The 20,065-nt window shown below is 42.8% G+C and overlaps 1 protein-coding gene across 3 annotated transcripts in view; it reads right to left on the bottom strand.

Annotated features, from left to right (window-relative positions):
* Positions 1 to 20,065, bottom strand: part of LOC112232084 (inositol 1,4,5-trisphosphate receptor type 2) — a 174,668-nt gene that overhangs the window by 121,310 nt on the left and 33,293 nt on the right. For 2 of the 3 annotated variants that reach the window (XR_006083609.1, XM_042323247.1), the window contains exons 8-24: positions 16,489 to 16,635; positions 15,985 to 16,080; positions 14,093 to 14,146; positions 11,428 to 11,579; positions 11,204 to 11,303; positions 10,725 to 10,885; positions 6,471 to 6,612; positions 5,714 to 5,872; positions 5,194 to 5,366; positions 4,807 to 4,926; positions 4,310 to 4,495; positions 3,387 to 3,638; positions 2,880 to 3,027; positions 2,460 to 2,607; positions 1,562 to 1,758; positions 664 to 787; positions 350 to 407 (exon numbers count right to left, since the gene is read on the bottom strand). Coding sequence is in view for 2 of the 3 variants with exons in the window: in XM_042323247.1 (XP_042179181.1) it covers positions 350 to 407; positions 664 to 787; positions 1,562 to 1,758; positions 2,460 to 2,607; positions 2,880 to 3,027; positions 3,387 to 3,638; positions 4,310 to 4,495; positions 4,807 to 4,926; positions 5,194 to 5,366; positions 5,714 to 5,872; positions 6,471 to 6,612; positions 10,725 to 10,885; positions 11,204 to 11,303; positions 11,428 to 11,579; positions 14,093 to 14,146; positions 15,985 to 16,080; positions 16,489 to 16,635 (2,417 nt within the window). In the remaining variant the exon portion in view is untranslated. The remainder of the gene's footprint in view (positions 1 to 349; positions 408 to 663; positions 788 to 1,561; positions 1,759 to 2,459; positions 2,608 to 2,879; positions 3,028 to 3,386; positions 3,639 to 4,309; positions 4,496 to 4,806; positions 4,927 to 5,193; positions 5,367 to 5,713; positions 5,873 to 6,470; positions 6,613 to 10,724; positions 10,886 to 11,203; positions 11,304 to 11,427; positions 11,580 to 14,092; positions 14,147 to 15,984; positions 16,081 to 16,488; positions 16,636 to 20,065) is intronic. The other variant, XM_042323248.1, reaches the window with a different exon arrangement.

A 20,065-nucleotide genomic window follows, 5' to 3' on the forward strand; every position in this document is an offset into this window, starting at 1 on the left:
AATTGGAGTGAGTCCAGGGTGCCTGAGATAATGTTATTGATGTGTGTTATGAGAAGCCTTCCAAAGCACTTCATAATTACAGATGCGAGTGCAACAAGGCAATAGTCATTTAGGCAGGCTACCTTGGAGTTCTTGTTACAGACACAGCACAATGTTCTGAACTGGAGGCATACACAGGGTTCTAGACAGACACGGGGACACAGACATATAGGCACACAAACACACCACCTTTCTCTGAACTAAAACCATAGTGCAACCTTTTTCTCACACACACACACACACACACACACACACACACACACACGTATGTAGTCCAACAGACAGATACAGGCACACAAAGTTGATTTACCTTCCAGCAAACATTGTCTCTGCTTTGGCTGCAATCTCATCAATGTCTGGATCTGAAACTGTAAAAAATATTGTGAATCACTGAACCCAATTATAGAAATCCCAATTACAAAAAGTAATTGGTGGCTGTGACAGCACAGCGCAAACAATTGATTACAACAGCAATCAACAAACCAGCAGGATTCCCCTCAGATATTAACTGAAACACTCAAGATTCCCCCAGCCTGGTCCTAATTTGAGCATAGGAGTTGGCAAGACAGTACAAATAGATCTGGGACCAGGCCAAGATGTCCCTATGTAATGATAGAGCTTTACCTGACATGGAGGGAAATTCAGACAATGACATAGAGCTGTCCGGTAGATTACTGTCCCCAAACTCTTTCTTATAGATGGACAACAGGTAGGTGATCCTATAGTCCAGTCGCACACTCAGAATAAACTGATGGGAGAACAAGATGGAAGCAGATAAAAGGATCACAATGTTAAATACCTAAATGTACACAAAGCTAAAATAGTGAAATCAGAGACCTTGAACAGTGTTTACCAACTGTTTGTTATTGCGTTTTCACACATGATATACATCAGGGGTAGATAGGCAACTAGATTCAGCCGCAGGATGATTTTTGTCGAAGCGGATGGTCGGGGGCAGGAACAAAATTATAATCATTTGTACACTGCAAATTGACCACAACTAAGCCCAATAACAAATTGTATTTGAAAATAATAACTTCATACTTTGATTGTACTGAGTCACGATCACGTCTCTTTTTTTAGTCGTGGAAATACTTGGGAACAGACTTCTTAAATCAAACTAATTTTCAGCTGAATTCCTGGAGATTTTTTTCCTGGAGATCTTTTTACTAAAAACTTGTGGGGCAAAATAAAAAAAATCACTTGTGGGACGGTTTTGGTTCGCCTGTTGCCGACCCCTGGTACACACCGTCCAACCAAATGCTTACTTGCAGGTTCCTTCTCAACAATGTAACAACAATAAGAAATAATACAAGTACAAAGTAAATGGTCCGGTAGAATAGAAAACATTTTAGCTTGTGTATAATTAAAGGAAGGCACAGTTTATAGTACATTATTGTACCAAAGGTATACAATCAATAGAGGATTATATAGAGGATAGAGGATTTGACCACAGCCAGCCTCAAGCCACAACAGTTACAGGTAACTGGACCTCCAGACCACATGGTGGAAATACACTCACCTGTAAAATCTCAATGATTTTGAGCTTGGTGTCCATGACCATGACATCCTCGTTGTCTGTCAGACAGAGTGGTTGTTTTCTGTCCTGAAGGGACGGGGGTGTGTTCGGGAGGTGGTGAGGCTGGATGTGCCCTCGACTCAGCACCATCTGAGTCATCATCTCTCCCACACCGTGGATGGTACGAAACACGTTGTTCCCTGGAAGACAGAGAGACAGACTGAAAAAGACAGGGACTACATGGCAACATTTTCTGTTGTGTGTCCTAATGAACACGATCCAGGACATACAAGCTCTTTAGACAACAGTAGGTTTAACAAAGAGATGGGGATCAGAACACATGTCTCTTAAAGTTGTTTCTGATTGTGATCTGGACACTGTCATCTACAATGAACAAAAATATTAATGCAACAGTGTTGGTCCCATTTCATGAGCTGAAAAAAAAAAGAACAAAATAATTTGACATTTTCCAAAATCAAAAAAAGCTTACTTCCCCTGAGAAGTATTTTTTTCTGTGGTAAAGCAATTTTGTGGGGGAAAACTCATTCTGATTGCCTGGGCCTGGTTGCCAAGTGAGTGGGCGTATGCCCTCCAAGGCCCACCCATGGCTGCACCACAGCCCAGTCATGTGAAATCCATAGATTAGGGCCTAATGAATTTATTTAAATTGACTGCTGTCCTTCTATGAACTGTAACTCAGTAAAATCTTTGAAATTGTTGCATGTTGCATATATATTTTTGTTTTGTATACTCATATCTACTCATGTACCATTTCATCTACCGATCTATATTGCATTATTCAATATGAAATGTGCATGCTTAATAAATAAATACATCGTTTTGTGATTTAATGAAATGTTTTAATCCGTTATTTAATTAATTAATTTTCTGTGTGACTGACCTGCCTCGGGGCTCTTGCTGAGCTCGGCAATGTCGTTAAGCGGGTGCTGGACAAAGTCCAGGATGGCCAGCAGGGTGCGTGTGAGACGCAGCAGCTCACTGAAGCTGTAGAAGCCAAAATAAACCAGGTTACGGGCCAGGTGCACCACCTACAAGACAGGAGAGGAGAGAGATGTGGATTTCCCCCCACAGAGGCCAGAGTTAGACACAACTTGAACATCAGAAAGTAATCATGTCCATTACCATCTATGGTGACCACTGGGTGGGGTGGGAGATTGACTGTTCTAAGAGTTGTATTATTGTGTCTTTGTGAAAATACAACAAAAAGAAAGTAAACATGTCTACATCCATAGTTTGGATTACAACCAATCACATGCACCCTGCTGGCCATCCACACAAATAATTGTGTACTTTCCTTTACCTCCAGAGTCAGTTCATTCTTCTCTTCGTCTCCAAAGGGAAAGGGCTGGCTGACCACGTCTTTGAGGTATTCCTCTACAAACTCCATGGTGGGGGCAAACTTCCTCTTCATCTCCTCTCTGGAGGTGTCAGTGAACTCGTACTCATACCTTGGGCGACAGTTATAGAGTATAGTTACTGTATAGCGTAGAAACTCCACAGTCTTTACATGAGAAACGAATGAACAGAGAAATGAACTTGTTTAAAACTGTGAAAGAGAGCTTCAGCCTAGAACATGACTGCCATGATTCTGTAGAGAAAAGTGCTGTCGCTACCTAGACGCATTAAAGAAATGTAGCAAACCGAAGATGCAATCCACCTGCAATGATTCTCTACCCAGAGGTAATTTTCTTTCAGGTGGTGTGCCAGTTACAGATCCGTTATTGCCAAATCCTCAGATCCCAAAGCCACACATCAAAGCACCCCCCCCCTTCCCCACCAGCCACGCCACACCCCCCCACATACTCACTCGTGGATGGTGATCTTGGAGGGGATCTCGGTCCAGAGGCGGGCGTAGCGCACGGCCACCACTGCCTCCTGTGGCTCGCGGTCCACGTGCATGTGCATCATGAGGCGGCAGAAGGAGGCGCGCAGGTTGTAGGGCAGACATTCGTCAAACATGCAGCGCAGGATCAGGTCCACGGGCAGCTGGCTGGACACCTGGTTGATGGCCAGGTACTGGCGGTCCAGACACATCTTGGCAAACAGGTTGAGCTGGTATCTGGAAGGTGGATGGGGAAGATGGATAGGAAATACATGGAGAAGAGGTGTCATAGAAATGTAGAAGAAATAGCGCCTGCACACTCATAAAGCCCCATAGAAATATGCCATGCTGTAGTATAGGGATCATCAACTAGATTCAGCAACGGGCCTATTTTTTCTAGAGTGGATTGTCAAGTGGCCGGAACATAAATCACAAATCATTTGTAGTCTGCATACTGTCCACAAAAAGCTGAAACATAATATATATAATATAATATTTGACTAAAACAATCCTTTCAAACCTTGCATACATTTGTTTTACGATCACATCTGTCCACTATGTGTGGGAATACTTTTTTAAATTATAAATCACTTGGAGCTGATTTGCTGGTCCAACAATTAAAACATATTTATTTTCTCAGAGAACGTGGGAGGCCAAATTAATTAAACCCGGGCTCGCCAGTTGGTGAACCCTGACAGTAAACTTGTGTCAATCAATGGAAAGAAAAAAGTGAGATTCATTATTTATTCACAAAGTAGGAGCTGAAATCACACACCCAAATGGTTGACACAGTGTAGATTAAAGGACCATGAATACTTGATACATAAATAAATTGGAGAACCAATGTTTCGGCACTAAGTGTCTAATAAAGATTCCCAGAACGCCCTGCTGCAGTAGCTGTCTAGTACCTGTAGTAGGTGATGACGTCGTTGTCCAGCTTGTGGTTGCCCTTTGCATCCTGGGCCAGGTGGCGGATGGACTTGCCGTGTGGCTCCTTGTGGCTGTCAATCCAGTAGAGCCACACCTCCTCGTCCTCCTCGGTGTCCTCCTGCAGCATGGACGACTGCAAGGTAGTCTCCATGCTGGGGATGAGCCTGGGGGGGGATGGCCAGAGGAGAAGAGCATTCGGACACATAGTGCCTACTACTATCCTGTAGAATATTTGAACTGTGTACAATTCTGCATTCACCAGCTAACTGATATTCATCCAAGCTGTATTTTATATAGATGTACCAGCATGATGGAATGTGAATTAGTGTACAACAGAGTCATGCCCAATGTCAGCGCTGCCCCATTGCACGGTAAAAAGACAAGTAACAGTCCCCAATCTGAGAAGCTGATTCTAAACAGACTGTACCTGCACTACAGTGTTAGGTAGAGAGCACAGGATGTGTGCGTGACTCACTTGGTCTGGATGAGGATCTCAGCGTTGGCGGGGTTCAGAATGAATTTACAGATGAGCTCCTGTGTCACTGGGATGGCCATCTTATTGGACACGCACAGGTCTGACAGGTAGTCCAGAAACCTGATAGGAAGACAGAGGACAACCAAACTCAATGGACTTAATCTGCTGAAAGACTATGAACCCAGTAGAGTGGCTTTAAAAAATCTCACAACCACAAGCAACACAAACATACAGTATAGACTTTTATTTTTTTTGCACATTGTGCATTATAGCCCCAGTTTGTATATCTAACCCAAACATTGGGATCATTGTGGATAAAATGTGTGTGTGTGTCATATGCATATTTTAATGTGTGTTATGTATTGTACATCCCTCCTCTGCCCTGACCTGGGCTCTCGGTTGCGACGCAGCAGATTGACGAAGGTCTCGATCTCCTTGGCTGTGATGTGTTTCTCCAGCAGCTTGCGGTTGTTGTGGAGCAGGGCAGTGATGGTGTCCTCTGCCAGGATTTCATAACCGATCTGAGACTGCATGATGGAGAACTTCTTGGCTATGTACTCCTGGAGGGCAGAATGAGACCAATCGATACCATAACAGGAAAACATACGTTCTAGAGGGATAGCAGAGCAAAGAGCATAGCAATGGAACTGCTAGAATGGGAAAGCCCTTCAGGCCACAACAATTTGACTTCACTCTCATGGGTATCCTCTAAATGACAGATATGGTATTCTCTCTCTACATTAACCAAAACACAACAATGGATTTTCATCTCTCACATTCATGTGACTGAAGTAACTAATGATGAGATGTGAGATATGCTAAAACAAATCGATATACTAGTATGGTACTATAGTTATTGACCAAGTAAGGTAGGTTGAGGACAACTACAGTAGGGAGGACTACTAGCCTGGTTCTTGCGGTAGTCCTGTTGGGAGTGGCGCAACACTCGGTAGCACAGCCGCAGCATGTACTTAAAGGGAGCGTAGCGCTGGTCCCCCAAGTCCTCCAGCTTCAGCATGGGACCCTCCCCCTGGTCTGTGAACGGGGCCTTCAGAATACCAAAAATCTGGAGACAGAGACATTTCAGAGGTTACAAGATTATGACATGATAACTTGCGGATGCCAAAGAAAACGCACTTCAAAAGGAGATGTTGTTGATGTTGTCCGCATCCTTCCTAATCCCGACAATGACCACTGCCAGCATCATTAGCGCTAACAATGCTATTAGCGTGGCCTTTGGCATAATGGACTGGAGTTATTGCTCCCTTGAATTTCTGCTATCAGATGGACCGCTTACTCCCTGCATTCTAATCCCCATAAGTCACAGTGTAATGACCATGAGGGAAGAGACAGTGAAATTCACCTTCCTCTAGCTATGCGTGCCTGTCTGCTTCTGCACTAGCCTATGTCTGTGACGTCAAAAGAAATATGCACAGTTGTTGTTAACTTTAACAGCTGTGGAAGATGTAAATCTGAAACGGTCAATGAAGAAAAAGTGATAAAGGTCTGCATGCATCGCTGTCATCATTACCCAATATATTTGTTAAGACAACGACAAACGACACAGAAACTGGCCAAAGCAGAAGCAAGACCAAAGCTAGAGGATACATGTTTAGGTGATTTTCTGGGAGTGTGTGTGTGTGAGAGAGTATGACTGAGCTGACCTGGGCTAGAATGTTCTGTTCCCTCATTAGTTTCTGCCTCTCTCTGTTCGGGTTGGAGATGACCACAGACAGTACGTCCTGACCGTTGTTGGGGACCTCGCACACAAAGAAGATCAGGTCCTCCAACAGCTTGGTCACAAACCTGGGAAACAGTGCCCGCAAAAGAGCATTGGTACACTTCCTTCAGCAGTCTGAAATAGAGGTCGACCGATTATGATTTTTCAACGCCGATACTGATTATTGGAGGCCCAAAAAAGCTGATACATCGGCCGATTTTTATTTGTTTATTTGTAATAATGACAATTACAACAATACTGAATGAACAGTTATTTTAACTTAATATACAGTGGGGCAAAAAAGTATTTAGTCAGCCACCAATTGTGCAAGTTCTCCCACTTAAAAAGATGAGAGGCCTTTAATTTTCATCATAGGTACACTTCAACTATGACAGACAAAATGATAATTTTTTTTTTTTTTTTTTAATCGAGAAAATCACATTGTAGGATTTTTAATGATTTTATTTGCAAATTATGGTGGAAAATAAGTATTTGGTCACCTACAAAAAAATAAAGATTTCTGGCTCTCACAGACCTGTAACTTCTTCTTTAAGAGGCTCCTCTGTCCTCCACTCGTTACCTGTATTAATGCACCTGTTTGAACTTGTTATCAGTATAAAAGACACCTGTCCACAACCTCAAACAGTCACACTCCAAACTCCACTATGACCAAGACCAAAGAGCTGTCAAAGGACACCAGAAACAAAATTGTAGACTTGCACCAGGCTGGGAAGACTGAATCTGCAATAGGTAAGCAGCTTGGTTTGAAGAAATCAACTGTGGGAACAATTATTAGGAAATGGAAGACATACAAGACCACTAATAATCTCCCTCGACCTGGGGCTCCACGCAAGATCTCACCCCGTGGGGTCAAAATGATCACAAGAATGGTGAGCAAAAATCCCAGAACCACACGGGGGGACCTAGTGAATGACCTGCAGAGAGCTGGGACCAAAGTAACAAAGCCTATCATCAGTAACACACTACGCCGCCAGGGACTCGAATCCTGCAGTGCTAGACGTGTCCCCCTGCTTAAGCCAGTACATGTCCAGGCCCGTCTGAAGTTTGCTAGAGAGCATTTGGATGATCCAGAAGATGATTGGGAGAATGTCATATGGTCAGATGAAACCAAAATAACTTTTTGGTAAAAACTCAACTCGTCGTGTTTGGAGAACAAAGAATGCTGAGTTGCATCCAAAAAACACCATACCTACTGTGAAGCATGGGGTTGGAAACATCATGCTTTGGGGCTGTTTTTCTGCAGAGGGACCAGGACGACTGATCCATGTAAAGGAAAGAATGAATGGGGCCATGTATCGTGAGATTTTGAATGAAAACCTCCTTCTATCAGCAAGGGCATTGAAGATGAAACGTGGTTGGGTCTTTCAGCATTACAATGATCCCAAACAAACTGCCCGGGCAACGAAGGAGTGGCTTCGTAAGAAGCATTTCAAGGTCCTGGAGTGGCCTAGCCAGTCTCCAGATCTCAACCCCATAGAAAATCTTTGGAGGGAGTTGAAAGTCCGTGTTGCCCAGCAACAGCCCCAAAACATCACTGCTCTAGAGGAGATCTGCATGGAGGAATGGGCCAACATACCAGCAACAGTGTGTGAAAACCTTGTGAAGACTTACAGAAAACATTTGGCCTCTGTCATGTCCAACAAAGGGTATATAACAAAGTATTGAAATTGACCAAATACTTATTTTCCACCATAATTTGCAAATTAATTAATTCAAAATCCTACAATGTGATTTTCTGGATTTTTTTTTCTCATTTTGTCTGTCATAATTTAAGTGTACCTATGATGAAAATTACAGGCCTCTCTCATATTTTTAAGTGGGAGAACTTGCACAATTGGTGGCTGACTAAATACTTTTTCCCCCCACTGTAATACATCAATAAAATCAATTTAGCCTCAAGTAAATAATGAAACATGTTCAATTTGGTTTAAATAATGCAAAAACAAAGTGTTGGAGAAAAAAGTAAAAGTGCAACATGTGCTATGTAAGAAAGCTAACGTTTCAGTTCCTTGCTCAGAAGATGAGAACATATGAAAGCTGGTGGTTCCTTTTAACATGAGTCTTCAATATTCCCAGGTAAGAAGTTTTAGGTTGTAGTTATTATAGGAATTATAGGATTATTTCCCTCTATACCATTTGTATTTCATTAACTTTTGACTATTGGATCTTATTGGCACTTTAGTATTGCCAGTGTAACAGTATAGCTTCCGTCCCTCTCCTCGCTCCTCCCTGGGCTCGAACCAGCAACACAACGGCAGCCACCATCGAAGCAGCATTACCCATGCAGAGCAAGGGGAACAACTACTAGAAGGCTCAGAGCGAGTGACGTTTGAAATGCTATTAGCACGTGCTAACTAGCTAGCCATTTCACTTCGGTTACACCAGCCTAATCTCTGGAGTTGATAGGCTTGAAGTCAAAAACAGCGCAATGCTTGACGCACAACGAAGAGCTGCTGGAAAAACGCAGGAAAGTGCTGTTTGAATGAATGCTTACGCACCTGCTTCATCCTACCACCGCTCAGTTAGATACTTAGATACTTGTATGCTCAGTCATATTATGTGCAACACAGGACATGCTAGATAATATCTAGTAATATCATCAACCATGTGTAGTTAACTAGTGATTATGATTGATTGTTCTTTATAAGATAAGTTTAATGCTAGCTAGCAACTTACCTTGGCTTACTGCATTCGTGTAACAGGCAGTCTCCTTGTGGAGTGCAACGAGAGAGAGGCAGGTCGTTATATTGCGTTGGACTAGTTAACTGTAAGGTTGCAAGATTAGATCCCCCGAGCTGACAAGGTGAAAATCTGTCGTTCTGCCCCTGAACAAGGCAGTTAAGACACCGTTCCTAGGCCGTCATTGAAAATAAGAATGTGTTTTTAACTGACTTGCCTAGTTAAATAAAGGTATAATTATTATATTTTAAAAAATGTAATCGGCGCCCAAAAATACCAATTTCTGATTATGAAAACTTGAAATCGGCCCGAATTAATCATCCATTCCGATTAATCGGTCGACCTCTAGTCTGAAAGTATGTTTTATGGTAGTAGGAGAAGAACATTGGTGGATGTGACAGTAGTACACAGAACACCTTGTCTGTCAGAGAGCCATGGTTGTTGCGGAAATAGAACAGCCACAGCGAATGAGGAAATGAATAAACCTGATTGGTTTGTTAAGAATACTTAGTAATCCAAATACACAGCGTAAGTAACCCTTTTGGATGTGTCACTAGGGGGCATACTGTCCCTCCTAAACTGACTGAAGGCCTATCACATGTTGTGTTGTCCTCAGGAGCTATTTTCAATTACATTGCTCTGTCTAAAAACGTTGCTAGCAGTCAAATCCTTGCTTTCTCATTCCGCATTTTCTTCACTCTCAGATTCTGTCACTCAGATTCTGCTCTGTCTGAAAGGAAGGAAGTAGATGATCCAAAGTCCCTCCCCTCCGACCTCCAATGCGCTTTAAGGCGATTGGCGTAAACAATAAAAGAGGAAGCGAGGATTTGACGGCTAGAAACATTTTCAGACATAGCCAGGATGTCTTGGTTGTGTCAGCAGGACTATACTTAGCTCTATATAGGATGACGCACATTCAAATCATGGGTGTCCTAGAAGGCTACTATGTGGAGCCTAACTTTTCTCCGAACGGGCACCTGCAGTATAACTCGGCTGGGGAAGACAGTGGCAGGCTTCGCGGAAGAGCGTATTTCAAGCTGTCTACCACAGCTGAATTATAGGTGCCGGTTTGGAGAAAAGTTAGGATCAGATGGTTTCTTTACAGATATTCACACATTATACAATCCGGATGGACGGACAAGGAGATACGGATTATAGATATGCCTTCAGTGAGAGGATTTTCAGAAACAAGTAGCCCCTAAAAAAATGTAACCAGTTATTTACCAGGCTCTGCATTGTAGCCTTCTAGGACACCCATGCACTGAAGCACAGCATCCTACATAGAGCTAGACTGTTCTGCACCTCCCATTGTTGTGAGCAGCATCCTATATAGAGCTAGACTGTTCTGTACCTTCTATCGTTCTGAGCAGAGCCCTATACAGGGCTAGACTGTTCTGCACCTCCTATCGTTCTGAGCAGAGCCCTATATAGAGCTAGACTGTTCTGTACCTTCTATCGTTCTGAGCAGAGCCCTATACAGGGCTAGACTGTTCTGTACCTCCTATCGTTCTGAGCAATGTTGCCACACTGCAGCTGCCTCACGGTCGACTCCAGGACCTTGTTGGCATCGTTAGCAAAGTCCAGGTCTCGGACCTCAGACAGGGGAACAGAGACAATGGCAAATGCCTCCTTGTCCTCCTTCGTACGGCAAGTGCCAATCTGTGGGTAGAGGGCAGGGTAGCCTAGTGGTTAGAGCGTGTGACTAGTAACCGGAAGGTTGCGAGTTCAAACCCCCGAGCTGACAAGGTACAAATCTGTCGTTCTGCCCCTGAACGGGCAGTTAACTCAATGTTCCTAGACAGTCATTGAAAATAAGAATTTGTTCTTAACTGACTTGCCTGGTTAAATAAAGGTCAAATTAAAATTTAAAAAATTATCAGCCTTATCAGACTCAACCACTACATTTGATAAGTGAGTTTTGATGCACAAAAAAACAACAATCGTGGAACTGAAACAGCAGGGGGAGTAATGTGGGACCTTGAGCATGACGGGGCGCTCCTCCTCAGTGTCGATGGGAAAGTTGGTGCTAGTCACCCAGGTGTTGGTACATAGGTGCCTCAGCCGTACATAAGAGTTCCTGTTGGGAAAGCAAAATAGTGTTTAAAGTTTATTAGGCTGTAATTGAAATCTCTTCCAAGAGTCCTTTAAAAGTGTTCCAAGAGTTTTGGATATCTTAAGTGTGTTTCAGGGGTCAGTCTGACCTGGGCACCAGACAGTCAGCCCTCTGCAGCGTGGTGGCGTCCAGCTCAAACAGAGAGGCGATGTCGTTGCCATGGGGCACAGACACCAGGGTGTAGGCTATCTTCTCTGCAGCCTGACGCTTCCTCTGGGAGTACACTGTATCCATCTCCGTCTGCAGACAGATAGCACAGACACACAAGGAGGTGGATACCAAAGTTCTTACGACTAGCATTCTCAATGCTAATATCAACAGGCCTGTGCCACAGATCTACAACACTGTAGAAGAAAAAAACTATGTAATAACAATGAGACAGTGCATGAGGTTTGGACTGCACTGTGTGGATGCTGCAGACAGATAATAGGACAGCACAGAGAGTTAACCGCTGCAGCGCGCTCCGCATGTCAGTGGGAAGTAGCTCCACTGAACCGCCCTCGTGCCTCCGCACCTCTCCTTCCCTCTGGTGACTCACTCCATCCAGCAGCATATAACAGCAGAGCAGAGCAGACAGCACGTCTGTCTCCCCTCCCTCACCGGGCACCCCCGCACCCAGACGTTATGTAAGGAGCCCCCTGAGTGTCTGAGCCAACACGGGGGGTGTGTGTGTGTGTGTGTGTTGCCGCTTGCAGAGGCAGAATACCAATGCAGAAGGTGCAGACAAAAAGTGCAGAAAAAAGCTGTCTGGGAATAAATGTGGTACATTGTGTCTGTGTGTGTGTGCATGTGAAAGTGAGTGACCGAGAAAAGGTCTAGAGAGAAGAGAGAGAGAGTTTGGATGCAAGCAGAAGCATCTGTTCTTGCTGGTGAGTGTGAGGGAGGATTGTGTAATAGGACTTGGAGATGGTGTGAGAGAACAAGGTGGCCCAGTGTTTGACAGGCAAAATCCCTCTTCCACTGGAGAGAAACACACATGCAAAGTCGCTCTCTTAGCAGAAACACACTGTTTGTAGAGGATTCACAGGTCCCTAAGCTTTTGATCTACCCTTTATGCAGTACTGTTTGTATTATCTTATCACGGATTGCATTCAATTTTCTAGGAGAGACAATTGTCATGTGTTGTTCAACATGCTCAAACAAATCTATTGAATGACCTTCATTTATCATTAAGTAAACATCACACATAGCAGAATACTCAGATACAGCGCATTCGGAAGGTATTCAGACCCTTCACTTTTAGCATTTTATTACATTACATTCTAAAAATTGGATAAAAATCTGCACACAATAGCCCATAATCACAAAGAAAAAACAGGTATTCAGACCATTTACTCAGTACTTTGTTGAAGCACCTTTGGCAGCGATTACAGCCTAGAGTCTTCTTTGGTATGACGCTACAAGCTTGGCACACCTGTATTTGGGGAGTTTCTCCCATTGTTCTCTGCAGATCCTCTCAATCTCTGTCAGGTTGGACAGGGAGTGTTGCTGCACAGCAATTTCCAGGTCTCTACAGAGATGTTTGATCAGGTTCAAGTCCAGGCTCTGGCAGGGTCACTCAAGGCCATTCAGAGACTTGTCCCGAAGCCACTCCTGCGTTGTCTTGGCTGTGTGCTTAGGGTCGTTGTCCTGTTGGAAGGTGAACCTTTTTCCCAGTCTGAGGTCCAGAGCGCTATGGAGCAGGTTTTCATCAAGGATCTTTCTGTACTTCGCTCCGTTCATATTTCCCTTGATCCTGACAAGTCTCCCAATCCCTGCCGCTGAAAAACATCCCCTTCGGATGATGCTGCGACCACCATGCTTCACCGTAGGGATGGTATTGGCCAGGTGATGAGCGGTGCCTGTTTTCCTCCAGACGTGACGCTTGGCATTCAGGCCAAAGAGTTCAATCTTGGTTTTATCAGACCAGAGAACTTGTTTCTCATTGTCTGAGAGTCCTTTAGGTGCCTTTTGGTAAACTCCAAGCAGGCTGTCATGTGCCTTTTACTGAGGAGTGGCTTCCGTCTGGGCACTCCACCATAAAGGCCTGAATGGTGGAGTGCTGCAGAGATGGTTGTCCTTCTGGAGCTCTGTCAGAGTGACCATCGGGTTCTTGGTCCAAGGACCTTCTCCCACAATTGGTCAGTTTGGCCGGGCGGCCATCTCTAGGAAGAGTCTTCTTCCATTTAAAGAATGATGGAGGTCACTGTGTTCTTGGGGACCTTCAATGCTGCAGACATTTTATGGTACTCTTCCCCAGAACTGTGCCTCAACACAATCCTGTCACGGAGCTCTACAGACAATTCCTTTGACTTCATAGCTTGGTTTTTGCTCTGACATGCGCTGTCAACTGTGGGACTTTATATAGACAGGAGGGTGTCATTACAAATAATGTCCAATCAGTTGAATTTACCACAGGTGGACTCCAATCAAGTTGAAGAAACATCTCAAGGATGATCAATGGAAACAGGATGCTCCTGAGATCAATTTCAAGTATATCAAAGGGTCTGAATACTTACGTAAATATTGAATACATTTGCAACATTTCCTAAAACCTGTTTTTAGTTTGTCATTATGGGGTACTGTGTTTAGAAAAAAACATATTTAATCAATTTTAGAGCAAGGCTGTAAAGTAACAAAATGTGAAAAAAGATCAAGGGGTCTGAATACTTTCCGATTGCACCGTATACCATTTTGTTAAAATCAGTGGACCTGAGGTCCAGACTAAGGTCCATCAGACAGGACTATGAAAACATGAATAGTGTATCACTGACCTGACTCACCTCTGCTTTAGAATCCAAACTCTCATCCCGGAAATCAGGATTCATCTATAGGAAGAGAAGGATTTCAGACCCACACACAGCACACCATTGACTGACAAACTATTCTACAAGAACATATTGTTGATTGTGACTAAGTTGACCGATTTGATCAACTTTATTATAGCCTTGGGGAAATTCTTATTTCAGTGCTGCACCTGTACAACACAATACAGGACACTGCAGAGAGAGAACCATAACAATGGGAACACCGCCATCAACAGCACGTCTGGAACCTCAACATCTGCTCACCTCTCACTACTAGCCTTATCCCAGACATATAATGAGACTAAACAGTCGGTAACGAGAGGCCTAGTCAAATCACGACTCCTCTGATTACATTTTTCATGCCACACATGAGTACATCAGTAGAGCACACAAAGTACACACAGTATTCAGAAAGAGTCTGATATAAGAGAATAGAAGTGCTGATATAGGATCAGTGTTTACTTTCAGATCACAAGGAATAAGATCAGCACCCCCAAAGCCAGGCCACTGAGAGGACTGACATAAGAGACAGTACAGAGACAGCAGTCTAGACAGAGAGTTGCATTGTGGTGTGTTGGCATCTCCCAGTTCCATGTGAGGTAGGCATTATAAACCAGTAGGGACAGGATGTTAACCTGAGTTGTTAACACCCATACACTGGCAATCAGTCAAGTCAGAAAAAATGATCTAATAAGGGTTGGGTAGTGTCGGTCATTTGAATAATTCCACGTATTTAGTCAAATATCTTGTGATAAGGAAAGCAATGTACATGTGATAAGGAAAGTAATGTACGTGAACAACACCCTGTAATACCGATGAGTCATTCATGGTTAGTCTTTAAAATGATCGGTATTCAAATTCAACCACTGACCGAACAGCAGAGTCAAAACACACTGAATAGACAACACAGCTGAACTAATACTGCAAGACATTTAAACAAAAACGATAACCGTCTGACTGTCAATTGTGTGTGTGTGTGGTGTGTGTGCGCGCGTAGGCTTGGGCAGTATACCTTATACTGGAAAATTTGGAAATAGCCACAGGATGGCTTGTCAATATCGTCAAAACTATTTCTTTCAAGGTTTAAAAAAAAAAAAAAATTGTAATATTTGTAGCTACTTTGAAATGAAATACCTACAGTGAACTTGTGCAATACATTGAGATAAAAAAAATATTGCCTTGTTAATGTCACATAATTTTGCATTCTGAAGCATACAGGTAGTCAGTCTGCAGTCAAGTGATGTTTACAAACATACAACAACGACGAGAGACCGGATCCTTGTGAGTCACTCACTGTCGTGCAGCACGCGTCTGGTGATCTAGTTACAGTACGGAATTCACAACAAAATGTTTGCCAGGTAGATATCTTATAACTATTAAGTTAAAATGTCTAAAATGTGCTAAACGCTCTACAGTTGCACATTTGGCTTGATAATTTAGTAGCTAGTTAGCCATGTAGCCAAGTGGTTAGCTTCTTCCAAAATCAAACTTCGCTTGGTAACAGCAGAGAATCCCCTCCTGGATCTAGCCTTACTGTCTAATATTTGTATCGAGCGTGCAGCAAACTGTGAGTAGCAGTTTTGAGTTAATTGTATAACTTTATGAGCTGGGATGTCTGTCCTTCAAATCGTTCAGGTCAGACTGTATAAACAATTTCACAATGCGTTCTCTATGGGATTTGAGATATACTTGTTAGTACTACTAACCTTCGGATTACAGAGGCTCAGTGGGGTTTGAAAAAAATAAAACGACCCTGGTGTTCAGGATGGCACAAGGTTGGCATGAAGGTGACAGCCTGGAAACCGCCTAAGCCTGTGCGTGCATGTGTGCGAGTGAGCGAAGAGAAATGAACAGCCTACCTCTGCAGCCAGGTAGCTCCCAGTGGCCAGGTGTTTGAAGCGAAACAGGCTGTTCCACTGGCCAGCACCCCCTCTGCAGGGGTCGTAGTGCACAACCTACAATGGAGAACCACATTTTTTCTAAACGCACAAATCATACCAGAAAGATCCCACAAAGCCACTCACAATGGCCCTTACGGTCATCACTAGTCAGCCAATTCATAACACTATGATAGGACTTAATGTATTTGTTCACAAGGTAGATACTCATTTCAAATCTTAAAATAGGTGTTTCTACTTGTCAAACCATATCAAGAGCTAAATTCAGAGCAGACAAAGTACTTCTTGCTCCGTCTCAATTCCATGTCCTAAGTATGCACTTGTTCAAATGTCTTTGTTGATTTAAAAAGAAAAGAAATGGTGTAAGAAATATGGTGGAAACTCCCTCTAACCCACACATGTGTGGGGAGGAGGGCACTTTTGGAGAAATGGAAGGCAATCATTGCGATGCGAACAGTAGGGTACCTCTATTTCCCAGAGTGCTTTGGAGCTGGTGGCGGAGGTGGCAGACTGTCGCAGGGTGGTCCTGAGGAAGATGTGCTGCTGATTCCTGTACTCGTCACATGTCAGGAACTTCTCCTGCTCGGCGTGGAACAGACGCACCACATCACCCTGACCAATAGAGACGACAACATGGTTTAGCTGTTTGGGATAAGAAACTGAAAGGAAACACTTCGATTAAATTAACACTTTATTTGAGTGAGTTCTTATAAACTGAGAAAAAAATGTTATAAATGATGCTATAACAACATTTCTTCTCTTTCTTTAGGGGGCAGATAAGATTTAATATTGCAGATAGAGTGAACCTTCCATCAATGTCATTTCTGCATCATTTCCAATCCGTGAAATAAATAAATAAATAACATACATACATACATAACATACATAAACATACATAACATACATACAGTGCCTTGCGAAAGTATTCGGGCCCCTTGAACTTTGCGACCTTTTGCCACATTTCAGGCTTCAAACATAAAGATATAAAACTGTATTTTTTTGTGAAGAATCAACAACAAGTGGGACACAATCATGAAGTGGAACGACATTTATTGGATATTTCAAACTTTTTTAACAAATCAAAAACTGAAAAATTGGGCGTGCAAAATTATTCAGCCCCCTTAAGTTAATACTTTGTAGCGCCACCTTTTGCTGCGATTACAGCTGTAAGTCGCTTGGGGTATGTCTATCAGTTTTGCACATCGAGAGACTGAAATTTTTTCCCATTCCTCCTTGCAAAACAGCTCGAGCTCAGTGAGGTTGGATGGAGAGCATTTGTGAACAGCAGTTTTCAGTTCTTTCCACAGATTATCGATTGGATTCAGGTCTGGACTTTGACTTGGCCATTCTAACACCTGGATATGATTATTTTTGAACCATTCCATTGTAGATTTTGCTTTATGTTTTGGATCATTGTCTTGTTGGAAGACAAATCTCCGTCCCAGTCTCAGGTCTTTTGCAGACTCCATCAGGTTTTCTTCCAGAATGGTCCTGTATTTGGCTCCATCCATATTCCCATCAATTTTAACCATCTTCCCTGTCCCTGCTGAAGAAAAGCAGGCCCAAACCATGATGCTGCCACCACCATGTTTGACAGTGGGGATGGTGTGTTCAGGGTGATGAGCTGTGTTGCTTTTACGCCAAACATAACATTTTGCATTGTTGCCAAAAAGTTCAATTTTGGTTTCATCTGACCAGAGCACCTTCTTCCACATGTTTGGTGTGTATCCCAGGTGGCTTTTGGCAAACTTTAAACAACACTTTTTATGGATATCTTTAAGAAATGGCTTTCTTCTTGCCACTCTTCCATAAAGGCCAGATTTGTACAATATACGACTGATTGTTGTCCTATGGACAGAGTCTCCCACCTCAGCTGTAGATCTCTGCAGTTCATCCAGAGTGATCATGGGCCTCTTGGCTGCATCTCTGATCAGTCTTCTCCTTGTATGAGCTGAAAGTTTAGAGGGACGGCCAGGTCTTGGTAGATTTGCAGTGGTCTGATACTCCTTCCATTTCAATATTATCGCTTGCACAGTGCTCCTTGGGATGTTTAAAGCTTGGGAAATCTTTTTGTATCCAAATCCGGCTTTAAACTTCTTCACAACAGTATCTCGGACCTGCCTGGTGTGTTCCTTGTTCTTCATGATGCTCTCTGCGCTTTTAACGGACCTCTGAGACTATCACAGTGCAGGTGCATTTATACGGAGACTTGATTACACACAGGTGGATTGTATTGATCATCATTAGTCATTTAGGTCAACATTGGATCATTCAGAGATCCTCACTGAACTTCTGGAGAGAGTTTGCTGCACTGAAAGTAAAGGGGCTGAATAATTTTGCACGCCCAATTTTTCAGTTTTTGATTTGTTAAAAAAGTTTGAAATATCCAATAAATGTCGTTCCACTTCATGATTGTGTCACACTTGTTGTTGATTCTTCACAAAAAAATACAGTTTTATATCTTTATGTTTGAAGCCTGAAATGTGGCAAAAGGTCGCAAAGTTCAAGGGGGCCGAATACTTTCACAAGGCACTGTACATACACACATACAGTTGAAGTCAGAAGTTCACATACACCTTAGCCAAATACATTTAAACTCAGTTTCACAATTCCTGACATTTAATCCTTGTAAAAACTCACTGTCTTAGGTCAGTTAGGATCACCGCTTTATTTTAAGAATGTGAAATGTCAGAATAATAGTAGAGAGAATTATTTATTTCAGCTTTATTTTCTTTCATCACATTCCCAGTGGGTAATACGTTTACTCAATTACATACACTCAATTAGTATTTGGTAGCATTGCCTTTAAATTGTTTAACTTGGGTCAAACGTTTTTGGGTAGCCTTCCACAAGCTTCCCACAATAAGTTGGGTGACTTTTGGCCCATTCCTCCTGACAGAGCCAATGTAACTGAGTCAGGTTTGTAGGCCTCCTTGCTCGCACACACTGTTTCAGTTCTGCCCAGGACTTTTTTATGGGATTGAGGTCAGGGCTTTGTGATGGCCACTCCAATACCTTGACTTTGTTGTCCTTAAGCCATTTTGCCACAACTTTTGAAGTTTGCTTGGGGTCATTGTCCATTTGGAAGACCCATTTGCGACCAAGCTTTAACTTCCTGACTGACGTCTTGAGATGTTGCTTCAATATATTCACATACTTTTCCTTTCTCATGATGCCATCTATTTTGTGAAGTGCACCAGCTCCTCCTGCAGCAAAGCACTCCCACAACATGATGCTGCCACATCCATGCTTCACGGTTGACACTGTGTTCTTCGGCTTGCAAGCCTCCCCCTTTTTCCTCCAAACATAACGATGGTCATTATGGCCAAACAGTTCTATTTTTGTGTCATCAGACCAGAGGACATTTCTCCAAAAAAGTACTATCTTTGTCCCCATGTACAGTTGCAAACGGTAGTGTGGCTTTTTTTATGGCGGTTGTAGAGCAGTGGCTTCTTTCTTGCTGAGCGGCCTTTCAGGTTATGTCGATATAGGACTTGTTTTACTGTGGAAATAGATACTTTTGTACCCGTTTCCTCCAGCATCTTCACAAGGTCCTTTGCTGTTGTTCTGGGATTGATTTGCACTTTTCGCACCAAAGTACGTTCATCTCTATGAGACAGAACATGTCACCTTCCTGAGCGGTATGAGGTATGTGGTACCTTCAGGCTTTTGGAAATTGCTCCCAAAGATGAACCAGCCTTATGGAGGTCTACAATTTTTTTTCTGAGGTCTTGGCTAAATTATTTAGATTTTTCCATGAAACACATCCACAAGTACACTTCCAATTGACTCAAATTATATCAATTAGCCTATCAGAAGCTTCTAAAGTCATTTTCTGGAATTTTCCAAGCTGTTGAAAGGCACAGTCAACTTAGTGAAGGTAAACTTCTGATCCACTGGAATTGTGATAGTGAATTTTAAGTTAAATAAACTGTCTGTAAACAATTGTTAGAAAAATGACTTGTGTCATGCACAAAGTAGATATCCTAACCGACTATAGTTGGTTAACAAGACATTTGTGGAGTGGTTGAAAAATGAGTTT

This window comes from Oncorhynchus tshawytscha, linkage group LG06 (genome assembly GCF_018296145.1).
Source record: "Oncorhynchus tshawytscha isolate Ot180627B linkage group LG06, Otsh_v2.0, whole genome shotgun sequence".
NCBI classification, from domain to species: Eukaryota; Metazoa; Chordata; class Actinopteri; order Salmoniformes; family Salmonidae; genus Oncorhynchus; species Oncorhynchus tshawytscha.